The following is a 16,453-nucleotide window of genomic DNA, read 5'->3' as shown; positions in this document are numbered from 1 at the left end:
TTTAATGGAAATCACCACATAGGAATAAAAACTCCCAACTGCCTCTCAATTTTTAATTTTTATAAAATCACTCATTTGTAATTTCTCATTTCTCTTTGTAAAATTTGAACAAGATGTCGATCGGTCCATAGCATGAGAGAGAGCTTCAAAAGATCAAACTCAATAATCAATTTGTAAAACCCTATTAGTCGATATTCTTTCAACTTGCTCATTTGAATTTGGTACTTTGTCCACTCTCCTTTCTTGGTGAAGGAGAGAGTTTGACAAGCTCACGGAGTATAGAATGAGCTCATTTGATAAAATAAATTGTATAGTATTGACTATTCAATATTATATCATATTATGTTAACTAATCTTTATTCTGAGTTTGTTTGATAGAACTTTTAACTCCATTAAAAATCAATTTTTTGATCGTTATTTCATTATTCTAACCGTCATTTTTGAATTTTTCTCTTATAAATAGGATCTACTTTATCTCTAGCGATCAAAAAATTAATTATTAAAATTCCTACCAAACAAGTACTCTATTTTGTTATTGTATTCGTACATAAACTTTCTTTAAAGAAAATCAAGAATAAATTCCCACGTCAGATTTTGTCAAAAGAAGCTACAAAATGAAACCCCTCATATGATTAGGTCACCCTTTTTGAACACAAACCAAAGTGAAGCCATCATCATGTCATATGTAACTAGTAAGTGACTTTAAAAAAAAAGAAGAAAAGAAGAAAAAGCTTAAATTGAGGATTCCACGTAAGCCACGAGCTGTGTATATTCTACAAAAAGGGGACACTATTGACCACAACAAAAGATGTAATTAATTTTGATCCCAAAATTTGGCCTCAATTTTCATTTTCATCCCTCATTTTCGAAAACTCAGCTGCCCCCCAGTTAATTCTCCATTCCCTCCACAGCATTCCCGTCGCCGTCAATGTTTATGTCAATTCCGTTAGCTTCAATTTCGCCGGCGTCATCCAGCCACCTCTCTGCGCCAGCGCACTCCGTCTTGTGGCGGAGCTTCCAATCCAGCGCCTGACAAGCGCGGGAGCAATAGTTCACTGCTCCGCACACAGAGCACCGTCGAAACTCATGCCTCCTAGTCTCGGGCCTTCCACAACCCGAATGAGAGCACAACCGGAGCCCCGGACCCGGACTCCCTTCGCACCCCGAGAACCAGTCGGATAAAAATCGATTTACCGGATGAGTCACAGGCGCCGGAACATTACACCCGAAATCACTAAACAAAGGGCATCCTGCGACCGCCACGTGGCGCTGAGGCAGCAGGGGATTCCAAGTAAGCCACGAGCCGGCGTCAGGAGCAGGCGTGGCCAAGACGGCGGCTAGCTCCCTCGCGTTGGCTTGGACGAGAAATCGGCGCCCATCGGCGATGTTCTGCTTCACTCCATAACCGTCTTGCAGGCAGTGGCCGAGCTCTCTAAGCGCGTCGACATGCCCCAAGAAAGCGGCCCGTGCGCAGAGCGCAACACCAGCTCTCAGATCCTTGTCGTTTTTCGAGCCGCCGCTACCGTTGAACTGAATGACGGCGAGCGAATACAGCGCCGCCGCGTAAGAACTAATCGCCGCCTTGGCTATTAAAGACGCACCGCTTCCTCGGTTCCGCAGACAATAAAATCGAATCTGTGGCCAATAAATAAAAGTTATCGACAAAATCCTTATCACATTTTGGAAAAATTATTTCTATAACAAATATATTTACCATGCCGAGAGTGTAACAGGCTTCAATATTCCCAGAATCGGCACAGAGTTTGAGAAATCGGTGAGTTGATTCAGACCAGTTCTTAGCTTTGACCGCTACCATTTTCTCACAGGCTTTGGATAACACTAATGAATGGAGGCCTAACCCATTAAATCTTCTGCATCTGCTCATTGAAAAATCAACAAAATAGTTTAAGTTTTACAGAAAAATCAATGCTTTTTGTTGGAAACATAAAAATAAGGAAGAACAAGTGCTTACGTTATCAAGAAGTTAATGAAATCTGCAGGGCAGGAAGCAGTGGAGCTGAGTTTACAGAGAATACAGAGGACGAGATCATCAGGCAAGGCATCGAAGAAATCAGACTCTCCTCTGGATTCAGGGGAACCCTTTAATCTTTTCCGGTAGCCCATTTGCTCTCCGGTGAAATGCGTTCTCCTTCTTCTTTTCGTCTCTCTCTCATTCATCATATTCACTTTGGGATAACAGTGCCCTCTTCTTGTTCTCATCTCACACCCTCTCTCTCTATATGTGTGTGTGTGTGGATGTTGCAGGGTTTTTAGGTGTGTGATTCTTCTTTTTCTTTGTATGTATCCAAATCCAAAGAAGAGAAGTGAAGGGTTTCATATATATGAGAGAGGGGAACGACAGGGTAGAACGTAAGCGAATAGCGTAAGAGGGTTACTTATTTACCAAAAATGCCCCTGATAAATGATGATTCATTTCTTTATTTACGAAGGCGAAGGGAAGATGGTGAAATGGCGTTGACTACCTCTTTTTATCGACTTCAAAAAAAAATATGCATACTGGCGAGGTTCGACTATTTCCATTCCCGTCTTTTGTAGGAATTTTCAGATTGGAATGAGGTTGGGATTATTTGGTAGAAATCAAAATTTTAATTTTAATCTAAATCTAAATTAACAGATAATTTTAATCACATTTTATGATATTCATAACTTTTCAATCATCCATTTCATTATCTTATTAAAATCCAATTCAGAGAAGGAAAAAATCATTTGTACCGAAGGGGGTTACCGAAGCGTGTCCCTCCCCTCACAAACACACGGGCCCCGCGTGTATTTAATAATGTCGAGCCATGATCCCCATCTTGATGATGTGAGTGGGGTGTAAACGATTGTGTAAATGATTATGTACGTGTAGCATGGTCCGAGAAGGATGTAGGGCATGTTCCTCGTCCCTTGTTGTTCCGACTTGTTTACGTAATGAAGTATGCCATGACCGTTAACGGATGTCAACTCCTTTTTGTTTGTTTACTCTCCGTTTCAATTCCAAAATGAAATGAAATTATATTAATAGATAACTACAATCTCGTTTAAGAGAAGATTTAAAAAAAAACTGTTTTTATGCTTAGCCAAACTGCCCAAACCCACATTCAAGAAAGGTAATAAAGAAAAAGACAATAAACCACAATAATGTGTGGAAAATCACTTTATTTTTATTGCTATTTTTTCATTAACTGAGAGTAAGAATTAAGAATACAAAATATATGTTTTATGGATTTTTTAGAAAGTTAATGTTTCTTAGATAATTTTGTTTTTCTGATCATTTAGCCAAAACATAATTCAATATCGAAGTTTATTGGTCTCTTAGACCTTAGTTATCCTTTTGTGATAGAATAATGCTAAAATTCACAGGGAGACAGTTTTAACCTATTTTTCTAAGTGTAGCATTGCTCTTTGTTATTTTCTATTTTTATGAAAGTCGTGGATAAGTTGAGAGATGCTATGGATTTCAAGCACTAATTCAGCCACTCATGTCAACTCAGTGAGACCCACGTCTCATAAAAGCATTTGTAAAATAAAAACTCGTGGGACGGTCCAAATTTTGAATAATGCTAGACGTACACTTTGGATGACATTCCCCGTATATAGAGGGAATATGTGCATTGGTGGAAAATACACCAAAGTGTACCCGTGGCAGCTTTTCCAAATTTTATGGGACCTACATTTATTGCTTTTTTTTTTTTTTGGTTCTTATTTATTGCTCATTAGCTTTCAAAAAATAAAATAAAATTAATTTTTATTTTCGAGTTAATTGTTCCAATGCTCACTAAATTTAGGCACCCGTCTTAAATTGCTTATTATATTTTAATTTGTCTAGTTCTGGCCATTTCGCGTCTCTATCGAAATGGCTGATCTGACATACGATTTTTACATGAGGTGCCCATCACCGTTTGAATTTCCTATAACAAAAAAGGGAAAGTCCACGCAAGCAATAAATCTTTAATCGCTCGTTATACTTTAATGTATCTAGTTTTGACCACTAAACTTTGTCGAATGTTTCTCATTGAAATCACTTACATTTTGTGTCTCTAACAATATAATTGATTTAACAGACAATTTTTACATGTGACGCTCAATCACCATTTGAATGTTAAATCAGGAAGGAGGAAAAGTTCACGTAAGCAATGCGTCTTTGATTGTTTACTATAACTTTGACAAGATTTTTTGATTGCTCGCTATACTTTAAATTGGTCAAGCTTTGGCTACTAAATTTCTCGAAGTGATGCCGACTTTCCGGTGACAGATTTTATGGCAATCAGTTATGAGTTTTTTTTTTTTTTGGGTAATAGAACATTGATTACAAAACATAAAATTATAAAAGGGAGTTAATTCTAAGGTTCAAATACATTTATCCACAGTGGAAATTCGAGCAAAGGGGAGAATCGTTGCAACTAATATAAAACATATGCATCAAATTTCATTCATTATATATGCAATATTTAAAATCTGTTTGTCCAAATTATGCATTTGACATGCGCACTAACCAAAATAATATCACCAAAAACCCCTTCCTTGTAAGGATCTGAGCAAGCGAGGAGAGGTGTTTACTCCAGATTTAGTGTTAATGATGTTGCTTGATTGATACAAATGTGTTTGAATGTAAGTATTAGACAATGAAAAGATTTTTGGTGGATGTTATATGAAATGCATAACAGATTTTAAATATTGAATATGTAATGAATGTTCCACTTGCAAATGGTTCTCCAGTTTGCTCAGGTTTCCACTGTGGAAAGATACATACATACATACATATATATATAAAATTAATGTCTTATTTACAATTTTATATTTTGTAATTGCTGATCTGTTGCACATTTGTTGAAAAAACTCATACAGGATTGTCATAAATCTGCAAACTCGAAACTAACGTCACTTAGAGAAGTTTAGTAGCCAAAATTCGATCAACTTAAAGTATATTGATTAATGAAAAATGCTTGGACATTCAAACAATGATGGGATGCCACAAGTGAAACATAGTATGCTAACTCAGCTATTTAGTTTAAAATGCGAAACGAAAGCTATTCCAGTAAGTAACATTTGACACTTTAAGAAGTCCGTGACCAAAATTCGACGATTTAAAGTATAGCAAGCAATTCAAAAATGTTTTACTAAGTTTAGTGAGCATTTAAACAATTAACTTCTCATTTCTTTATTCTTAACCTGCTTTAGGGCATGTTTGACTTGAACACACAAGAAAAGAGAGCCAAAATTAGCTACATTTGTGGCTTTCATCGACAATATCAAGAACAATAATGTGGAAAAAAAGCTACTTTATTTGCATGATAAGTAGTACCAAACACGTTTTAAGTGTGGCGATATGTAAATTAGTCATTGCCTTATTTTCTATATGGGACACAAGTTCGTTAATCCAACATATAAATTTCTTTTAAAAAGTACACTTTAAACTTCAATTTCTCATTCACGTGAGCATCAATTTTGGTTAGTAAATATATAATTTCGATATTCTCATATAGGACAACACGAATCCATTTAGATCTTCTAAAACGAAAGAATAGATCACACTCAAAATTATTATGTCAAAATAGTCCCATAAATAAGCTACTTTTCCAAGAAAACATGCTCTAAGAATATGATTCCGGGTGCACCAAGATCATTGTTGGACACAGATTTATGAACAAATATATTAACTTGTTTAATAAATAATATGATACTATAAATTTTCCTCACCATTTAACAAAATTAAACCAGCATGGTAACTTGTTGTAGGCCCATTAACATTTAATTGAAATTAATGCTTTTAATGTTTTTGAGTTTATTAGAATTAGGTACGGCTAACCTATAGTTGTACGACAGTAGGAACAAGTTAATGCCAAGATTTCTTATTTACAAGAAAATCTCATTTAAACTCAACTGTAAAAACATTTTATTTCTAGCTTTCAAAAGACTAAATTTGGGGTCTGTTTGATATATATATATATATATATATATATATATATATATATGAATTTTTTAAAGAATGTATAATTATAAAGTAATTGAATTTATGAATTCACATGCAAAATTATTTTATTGAAAGCACGTGTGGTTGAACTTGTCTTGACTTTCTTTTCAGAATAAATTACAGATGCCGTTTTTCCAAAATAATTAGACCTGCCTAGACTTTCTAATGACTTATTAATTCAATTAACACTGAAATAAAATGCCTATTAATTATCAATTTCATCAAAATGGTGAGCATTGACATTTATTGTTCCAATCAATAAGGTCTAGAAATTAAGTATTATTTATAGGGTATAATTACTTAGCATTATAACAATTTGACCAAGTTTATGCGTGATAATCGAGATCTGCTGTCCAATTTCTACTGTTCACCCAATTAATTATTGACACATTATTTTAAATTTACATATTGTCAATTTTAATTTCTCACTTTAACAACTATTTAACATTGTTAAATACTCTCTCTTACAAAAAGATGTGTCAATAATTAATTGAATGAACATCAATTTAGACAGTACATCTCAAATCATACTGCATATGATTGTGTTTTTATTTTCGTCCTCTTGATTAAGGATGAAGCCAGAATATTCGTTCAACGAGGGTATAATTTAACCCACGTCGAACATTGAGTTTTAGTCATGAATTTAATGATGATAAAACTACAAAACAAAATCGCGATAATACTAAAAAATGACAGTTTATAATTAAATGTGTTTCTTGCAACTTTTCATACTTTGATATCTTTGTACAATAACATTATTATCAACTAACTAAAAGCAAAAATAAGTAACGGAAAGCAAAAGTAAGTGAAGTCCAAATAAAATCATACCTAAAATCAAGTAGTATCGTGGTCCATTGCTAATATTAAAAAATAATAATAATTATTATTATTATTGGGTTGGGCAATGAGGCTCCGCCCCTACTCTTGATGGATGGCTTTGGTTGGACAAATTTTCAATTATTTGTTTCTTTCTACTTCTGAATGATAAGCCCGTTGAGATTATGTTAGTTAAAACTTCGATAGTTTACATATTGTGGATTTAACACGTTAAAAAAATGGCAAATCAAGAAGCAAGCTTACTTGAAACTGGTCCCAAAATCGAAAATCTGACCACGCAAATCTCAATTTGACTCTGTAAATTAGTTTTTCTCTACCAGAGACCCTCTTGGAGTACATTTCAAGTGTAAATTCCACCTGATTTTCTCTTATATCGAGCAATAACGAGATTCCTAACATATGTGCACAGCTTTACGATTCAATTTGAAAATATACATAAATTATTAGTAAATAATTAAATTTTATTTTTAATCACACATTAAAATAAATCCACAAGCACTATCCATCGTTCATTTATATATATTTATAAATTGAATCGTTTATAACTTCTTCCCCTAATGGATATAATCATTTTTGCGGCCATTGTGATTTGTTTATATGACATACAAAATTAGAAATATAAGACATGTCGAACTAGCGATGGCAAAAAACCTTGGCCTCGCCCCGAATAGGTTGCGGGGCACACCGTTTCAGGGCGTGGGGCGGGACAAGGGTGCCTTGCCCCGTGAAGGAAAAAATAAAAAAAGAAATTAAAAATAATTTTATTTCTAGATAATTCATCTGTTAAAAACTTATTTTGAATTTGTATTTTATTTTCTAATAATAACATAACTCGAACTACCATTAGTTTGCAATGCTCATGTAGGATTGTGATGTTAAATTTAGGTATGGGAGTGCTAACTTTGAAGTTTTGTGATTACAACGAATCATAATAGAATCGCCCACTTAAAATTTCACTATAAAAAGTGAAATTACCCAAAAAATACGATACTTTTCGTATAATAGTTTTTTTTATTAAAAGAACTCATTCTATGAACAATGTGACTGAGTCATTGACGGGGTTTAAGAACCAGGGACACGTGACATCTTTTTGTTGGACAATTAGGAAAAAAAAATTATTCATATTGATAGCACTAGTCAACTATCCTGTTTGAACAACATTATTTTTTCGCGAATCATATGATAAAATTTACGAACCGGATTGGAGTTCTATTGTCAGCATTTAACAAACAAAGCAAGTTTTGGAAATTGGTTAACGCAAGAATGTATCAAAATCTATAAATGTCTAGGTTGAAGGATCAAAATTACTAGTGACGAGACAGAGGATATTCCTTGAATGATTTTCCATTTGTTAGCCTTCTTCCTCATATGAAATTTTTAGTTCAATCCGGTCAAACCCAGAAACGTGAACCGGTCGGCCGTCGTACCAAAAGTGGCCTGTGCAGCGTTCACACTGAGCGGTAGATCCGTACTGCACCCGCTAGATGAGGACCATTCATGATGATGGCATGCGACTGATATCTTCTTTTAAGGAAAAAAAAAAAAAAAGTTGACTGATCTTCATTGGCATAATAATGTTTTGTTTTCTGCTTTTTGTCGGCACGCCAACTCGTAAATGCTCGCTTCTGATTTCAATTGTACGTACATGTTGTGTACGAGGCTTACGCATTTTTAGTTCTAGACGCTAAATAAGAAGGAATAAGCCATTTGTACAATGTATTAGTACAATATGCTTGACAATGGTGTAGGTATTAAAAAAGTATTATGGGAAATAAAAATATTTTTCAAACTGTCCAATGATAACTTGTCACATAACATGTTGTCAAATTTGTTGTAAAAATCATTATACAACAAGCATGGTTCAAATAAGAATCATATTCATGCTAGGGAGGCAGCAAACCCACGTGGGAGGAGAGGGGGAGCATTTTTTTGACATTTTTAATTCATGCGGATCCCACTCGCATTGAGGATAGGATCATGCTATATGTACACTTTGTTTGACATCTTTTTTGACATTGTACCACATGTCTTTTCATGAGTAGACAGTTTTTAAATACAACACCACTTTTCCGTCAATTGCAATTTGAAAATGAATGAAATGTCGACAATCATGTCAACCAAATAATATACAAATGGCTTAATTTTTGAGGATATGTCAATCAAGTGGTTAAACTCTTCCTAGCAAAAGAGTTTAATTCTAATTTCATTGCACAGGTGTCTCCATTTAAGTGTCTGGAACAATCCCAACTCAACATTTTCTGTTTTGATATTGTTTGTTGTCATTTGTAATTCTACTTATTGCAGAATTATTTAAGGATATGGTTCATTTTTCAATATAATAAAAACCGACCTTAAGATAAGTATTCTGTAAAATATGGACAAGTTATAGTCCAATTACGTGGCCGTTGTATTACGCAATTAATTTTTGCATTAGTGTATTCAGTTCAGAATCTCATGTCATGTCGGTATCTAACCTTAATTTAAGATTATTTTTCATTTCGTCATCTTTGGAACAAAAATAAAATAAGATAAAGGCATTTTTCTCGTTATGATCGGACGCCACTGCATTTTTCTTGACAGTTGAAGAATATCCAATTAAGATTAGAGTGGTTAATACCAGGCCGAATCCTGTAATTTTATTACTATTTTCGTTCTTCTTGTCCAGTTATTAATAACTACTAAATATTCCGATTTTTTTTGGGTCCGTAGCTTATGACTATGACAAATTTATTGATGAAAAAGATAAAAATATAAAGGAAAATAAGGAGTTATTGACAAATGTGGAGAGATAGGTGAAGGAAAGAAGTATTATGGACTTGCTCATTTTCCTTTGTGTTAAGTGTTAACTAAAACCTTGTTTGATTTTCATTATTTTCAAAATACATTTTCCTTTTTTTTTTCAATCACACATTCTTCGATAAAGTAATATTACACACAAACTTAATATTTTTTCTTATTTTTTATTTGACTATTTCAAAATGCATTCTTTGCAAAAAAATGAGGCTCAAACAGGTGCTAATGTATTTTCTCCAACTTATAAAAAAGGTCATTTCGCCATTACCATCAAGGAAAAAAGTGGAACTTATTTTGATACCAAAATTCGAGAATTTTTAGGTTTATTTACAATTTTGCTTTATGGCCGTTTTCGAATTTTAGCTGGGGCTAACGACAGTGGGTTGGATTGGGCCAATCAGATATGTAAAGGGAAAAATTCATATGTCAGGTGTATAGTTAACACCAATTCACAATTGAGGTATAAAAAGTAAACATTCAGATCTCAGGTGTATATATATATATATATATATATATATATATATATATATATATATATATATATTTTGTTACGTAACTTTCCTATAATCCCGCGTAGTTTCCATCAATAATAGGGATCTACCACTACAAAATCTTCATAAAAAATTAAACATCCAGAGTAATTTCAATCCAGTCACTGTAGAACCCCAATTCAATCGTTGAAGAAGAAAAATCAGGTAATTGTGCATTCGCCATTCATAAATGAAATGATTGATGTCATCAACATTGATGGTTTCGTATCACAGATTTGGAATCGTTTGGAGAAATTGAGATTTTTGCATAACAGAAATCAAACCAGGTATTGGTCCTATTATTTTGTTCACTACTAGTTTTTCGCATTTAGCATCATCAGATAAGATCCGAAATTTTTCTGTCAAATTTTCAGGGACCGAATCTATTGTGGTCACATATGTGTCAAATTCAATAACATTGTGCAAAGGAATGTTAATGACATGTATGATATGTGACTCAATTGAGTGTAACCAGTCTTAGACAAGCATAACATCGATTGTGAATGTCCGTGAACACTACAAAAATGTGGCAGATTGTAACAACATCAAAAGATGTGAACAGCATATGTGACCTTTGTGATTTACGCTGGAAGACGAAGAAACAGAGGATTCATTGTGGATGATTAAATGTGACGTATGTGCTAAAAATGTAACCTCAATTAGATTTCGATTATCTGTAAGATATGTTATATTGGCATTGATTGTACTCGTGTATGACCTATTCCAATATTTGACCAAAATGTGACCACAGGACACAACAGTATCCATACACATATGTGACATATGTGTACTTGTAAGCAAATTGTAAAAAGGACTGAGATGTGACCTGTGTGTCGCCAAATGTGACTTCCTTTTTTGAAAGTCATATGTGACTTATTGTTATTGCATAAATTCTTATATAAAACTGTATGCATAGTATTAAATTAACTATCGAGAATGTGAGGATTTGAAATTCAATTTTGTAGAAATGGTATACTTGCACGTATGTTTGTTGCATGGATCTCAGTCAGCGTTGGCATTGGTAGACCGTGGATGCAGTTATGTAAACCTTGTAAACACGATTATGTCAGAGTTCAGCTTGGATCTGACGACGGTAGCAGTATTATTGAAATATGTACTGAACGATGATTTGCCTGCAATCAGGATAATATATGACAGCAACGTGCTTGCATACATTCTGCTGAAAGAAGTCGATCGTGATCCTGCTAAATACTCATTACTCATTGACATAACCGATGCAGCAATAGATTACCCATCTGACGTAGTCACAGATAATGCTCATCGTAACAGAGAGCTTTATACATTGCAGGATGTGGCCGCAGACATCTGCAAAGCATCAAGTGAACATGTAGGTCACATTTGTCACAATGAAGTCACGATTGTTTCTATGGCAAATGCTAGTGAGGTCGAAGAAGGAAGGATTTTTCGTGATAAGGATATTTTAAAATTGAGCCTATCTTTTTTTGCGATAAGAAACATGTTTGAGTTTATGGTTGAACGATCCGATAAAAAAGAATATGTGGTGAGGTGTTCTCAGGTAGGATGTACTCAGATATGTCGATCGTCGAAATGGGGTAAAACAAATATATTTAAGATTCGAAAGATTGGTAGTCACACATGTGCATCAAATGTGGTGTTGGGGTCACACAGACAAATATCAGCTACAGTTGTTTCATCTAGCATCAAGTACAAGTACACATCGGCTGGCACCATATACACACAAAAGGAAATATGCAGTGATATGTTACATACTTTTGGAGTATATTTGAATTACTCAAAAGCTTGGAGATCCCGTGAACAAACATTGAAGATGATTAGGGGTGATCCGATGGAATCATTCGATAGGATACCAAGTTTCTTCTACATGCTTCGACAAAGAAATCCTGGTACGGTCACAGAGTTGGAGGTCGATAGTCACAATAGGTTCAAATATTATTTTATGGCACTCGGTGTATCAATACAGGGGTGGCAACATTGTAGGCCCGTAATTGTCGTCGATGGAACTTATTTGAATGGTCATTATAGAGGTACCCTATTCACAGCATGTACACAGGATGTAAATAATGGTATATTTATTCTTGCTTTTGGTCTAGGGAATAATGAGAACGACAAATCTTAAAGATGGTTTTTGGAGAAATTGGAAAATGCATATGGGTACAAAGAAGGATTATGTTTTGTATCAGACCGTTATGGCAGTATAAAGAAAGCAATAGAATAGGTGTATACGGGAAGTTGCCATGGTATCTGCTCGTACTATTTGCTGCAGAATCTAAAATCATATTATGGGAAATCAGGGCAAAATATTACGCAGGCGTTTAATTCGACTGTCCGTGCTTATACATTAGAAGAATTTGAATACAACATGCAACAACTGGACGGGTTTATAGGGAAGATTCGTGATTACCTGGTACTGTACTGACTACAACACTCCATTATCACATGTAGTAAAGTGGTCACATATATCATTTTATACTATACTCATAGTACGATATCTTTTGGCAGGATGAAGTAGGCCCTGAAAAGTGGTCACAAATACATATGTTGGCAAACATATACTCTATAATGACATCAAACATTGTAGAATTAGTAAACGCGGTCACAAGGCAGCTAAGAATTACCCCATTGTATTCCTGTTGGAGTCATTGCGACAAATAGTACAAAATTGGTTCTATAAATATAGAGACGAAGTGCATGAAACTTTCATGATGTTGACAAGCAAGTTCGAGAACGTCACAAGGAAAATGAGTTCAGAACTAAGAAACTTGAGGGTAACTTTCTTATGTATCCTGAAGTTTGTGTATGTGGCCTAAATTGAAATATGCATGTGATTATATCATAGGCGTCTGAGACATGGAATGTACGTTTGTGATTATGTGTCCAAATTATAATTGCATGTGACTAGGAATTTTTTTTGACGCTATATACTTTGTTTGTGGTGCTATATACTTTGTCTGCTAATGCTAAACACATGATCTGAATAGATTGTATATGACACCCAAGTATGAAGTCTTGTGACCTGAACATGTCATTATGCACTGAAATATGAATATTTGTGACCGATTCTTTTTTACTTTAAACTGACACATACCATTGGTGCTACTACACTCTCACATGCATCTCCTTCCAACCAAACAGTGTTTTTCGTGAGCGATGAAAGGTCCACCTTTGTTGTTGACATTGAGCAACGTACATGCACTTGCAGGATGCTGTAGGTCGATCTGATGTCATGTCCACATGCATTGGCTGTAATTGCACATACGAAAAGGGATCTATATGCTTATTATTCTTATTATTACACAAGGGATGCATATGTAAATGCTTACGAAAGTTCGGTATATCTTGTTGAAAATCCAGACGAATGGAGAGTGCCCAATGAAGTAGAATTCCAAATTATTTTAGCTCCTAACCAGAAGCGGAGTTCTGGAGACCTACTGAGAAGAGGAAGAGATCATCTAGGGAAGGAAAACCAAAAGTAAGATGTGGATGTTGTGGTGCACATGGTCACAACCGCAGGAGATGCTCAAGTTTGGTCCCATTAAATAAGAACGATTGACGGAGTACCAACCTGTACTAGGAAGTCAATACATGATGAAGACTTATCAAAGTTAGATCGCATTCTTGAATTCAAACTGTTATTAGCATATCGACATTGAGATCATTTGTAAATAAATGTGTTTCAATTGATCAATTGACAAATGATGTTGAAAAAGTAAAGTAATAAATGCTCACTGAAATATATTCGCACTTTCTATTTTTAACGGAGAATTGTGTAAATTGATTATTATGGATTCCATACACAGCAATATATTTGAATTGTGACAATTAATTCAATTAAAGGCATGAACTGTGACCTAAACGTGAAATAGAAGCTTGGATAAATTAACTGTGACCTGCACATGGTGGAGAACAAATATCTGTCTATTTACAGATTCAATAAATAAGATAAACTGTGACCAGCTCTTGGCATGATATGTTATGAGTGCTAAATCTGTGATCTACTATACATATGGTATGTGACCTGTTGTTGACCTATGTCATGGCAAACTAAAACTATGACCAAAGGCACTACCAAATCTGTGACCAGATACACATATGACGCGTGATCTGTTTTTTACACATGGCATGGCAAACAACAACTATGACTAAAAGCACGACTATGTGACCAAAAGCACGACTACAACATAACATGAACTGTGACCTAATTTTCGGTATATAATTAGACATGTGACCTGATCTTGGCATGATATGTTTTGAGTGCTAAATCTGTGATCTGCTATGCATATGATATGTGGCCTGTTATTGACATATGTCATGTCAAACTGAGACTCTAACCAAAAGCAATACTAAATCTGTGACTTGGTATACACGATACGTGACCTGTTATTTACACACAGCATTGCAAAATAAATCTGTGATCAAAAGCACAACTGTGTATCCAAACAACATATTAACAACTGAAAGTTGGGGCACTGATGTATTGCAAAATAATATTCACATCCACATGACAGTATTGAGTACAAACACCTCCACATGAAAGAAATATAAATGGCTACCAACTGAAGCATAAAATTCATTTACCAATTTTTTCATATTTGTCATTCTATAACAATCCCCTCCCCTTTAAAAGCCCGTCTCGCCTTCTTCACATAAGGTTCCCGGTGTTTGTAGAGTAGCGAGGCGATATCAAGTTACATTTTGCAGCATCGAATTGATGGAGAATAGAACATCTGCCATCACGGAAGATATACAATGCATACAATATCACGAACACCCTGCAGTCATGATTGTAAAAAAACACAATATAGTATGCTATGAATTAATTAATTTACAAGTTATACGCATAGTCTTGGTCACATACTTACCTATTCGTCTGCTGAAGCAGGGTACTCTCAATGGTCACCTTCATTTGCTTGCATTCAGATTCGTTATAATCGGGGTCTTTTTCGAAATTCCCAACGCCTTCATAAGAGCAGGCAATACCTTCACATAAGACTCAATACCTTCCAGCACCTTCCAATCACGATAAGTTTTTCTAGCTGAATTGAACAGCATTAAAGTATGGCTTCTAAATTCAACCAGACCCAGCATCCAGCGAGCTTTAATTGTGGGCAGGACTGACATGAACACATAGTCTATATTGGCCCAAGATGTGCTCAGGGATATCATGTGACGTGTGACAGCCTTAATCAAACTGCTCTCCGACAACAGAACATGAGGATCTTTTTGGAAAGCAGGAAATATATCTTTTATCTTGTTCTAGAACCAAGCATCCGTCGTTGTAGCTCTAAACTTTACTTTCCCAAATTTCGCTACCTGGCGAATGTAGTAGAAGCATGCATCCATGTGCTCTTGAACATGAAGTACACAATTAGGTACAACATTAAAAAGTTATGACTCTATGACAATGGACAGCTTAACGGTATGTCCATGGTGTGGTATGAGGTTCTTAATGTTGTGTGACTTGTTAACAAGGAAATGTGTTGTGAACAGATACATAAATGTTACCATACCGAACCACTCAAAGACGTTTCAGCATCTATCAGCGGGTGGAACCATGTCTTATGACCGACTGGGTATAAGCCAATACTAAAGGCTGATTTGATTTGGTCATCGTGCTCATTAAACTTTTTCCTGTTGCCACAAATTGACTGTTAAGATACCATGACTATGTGAGCAATGTATTAGAAAATGTAAGAAAAATGTACATGCCTGTTTTTAGGTTTATACCTTCTCTGAAACCAATCCAAGAATGCTAATTTATCAGCTTCTTCAACATGGTCTTTATAATTTCCAAATACAATAACATTACCGTCATGCCGCGATACCTTTCCTTCCCCGGTAACAAATGGAGACCTCAGTATCCTCGCAAGCCTTGAAACCCGCTTAACTGGTAATTCAGAAGCCAGTTCAGGAGTTGGTGATCCCTGTGAATTGTAAAAGGTCACATTTAGTTCGTATAAATTCGATGTACACATTGTGTGATTAGCATATTACACCAAAAAAAGCATAATTTGAATACCTCTTCGTCAACATTTTTGGATGCTGTGATCACATCAGATATGACAGCATCTACCTACTTCTGAATTTCTGTAGATTGCAAATCATCCGGTTGTGTGTATCCGATACCCAGGTCAAATGATGGCAGTTGAAGACTACATGAAAAGGCAACATCGTCAGTTGGGTCAACCTTTCCCTTCCCTTTCCTGTCGACAGTAGGTTGCAGTTTTTCCACATGTATGTGAAATTGGAGAATTTGAGACATGAAAATCGTAACTATGGTCAGTGAAAGATAGATTGAACATATCATGTACCTACC

The 16,453-nt window shown here is 35.1% G+C and overlaps 1 protein-coding gene and 1 long non-coding RNA gene across 3 annotated transcripts; both read right to left on the bottom strand.

The window, feature by feature from the left end:
* Nucleotides 1-605: 605 nt before the first annotated feature.
* Nucleotides 606-2,425, bottom strand: LOC111401777 (F-box protein At1g67340-like). The gene is made up of 3 exons (XM_023029679.1): nucleotides 1,973-2,425; nucleotides 1,715-1,877; nucleotides 606-1,635 (listed from the first exon to the last, which is right to left on the bottom strand). Exons 1-3 carry the CDS (start codon nucleotides 2,218-2,220, stop codon nucleotides 889-891), a joined length of 1,158 nt encoding a protein of 385 aa, XP_022885447.1. The 5' UTR covers nucleotides 2,221-2,425; the 3' UTR covers nucleotides 606-888.
* Nucleotides 2,426-14,605: 12,180 nt separating this feature from the next.
* Nucleotides 14,606-16,439, bottom strand: LOC111401773. Of its 2 annotated transcripts, XR_002704103.1 has the most exons (4): nucleotides 16,157-16,439; nucleotides 15,865-16,061; nucleotides 15,000-15,768; nucleotides 14,606-14,909 (listed from the first exon to the last, which is right to left on the bottom strand). It is a non-coding gene; the product is annotated as an uncharacterized LOC111401773 (long non-coding RNA). The 2 variants fall into 2 exon arrangements; XR_002704102.1 differs by having other exon boundaries at nucleotides 15,000-16,061.
* Between the last annotated feature and the right edge of the window lie 14 nt (nucleotides 16,440-16,453).

The sequence above is a fragment of the Olea europaea genome, chromosome 1 (assembly GCF_002742605.1).
Source record: "Olea europaea var. sylvestris chromosome 1, O_europaea_v1, whole genome shotgun sequence".
NCBI lineage: Eukaryota > Viridiplantae > Streptophyta > Magnoliopsida > Lamiales > Oleaceae > Olea > Olea europaea.
This window is presented reverse-complemented; position numbering and strand designations above follow the sequence as displayed.

Excerpts from the sequence above, each read along its gene's own strand:
- LOC111401777 (XM_023029679.1), bottom strand. The coding sequence starts at position 2,220 with ATGAGAACAAGAAGAGGGCACTGTTATCCCAAAGTGAATATGATGAAT. Across the intron at positions 1,878-1,972 it reads TTCATTAACTTCTTGATAAC|ATGCAGAAGATTTAATGGGT; the intron begins GTAAGCACTTGT and ends TTCAATGAGCAG. Across the intron at positions 1,636-1,714 it reads CCTGTTACACTCTCGGCATG|ATTCGATTTTATTGTCTGCG; the intron begins GTAAATATATTT and ends TATTGGCCACAG.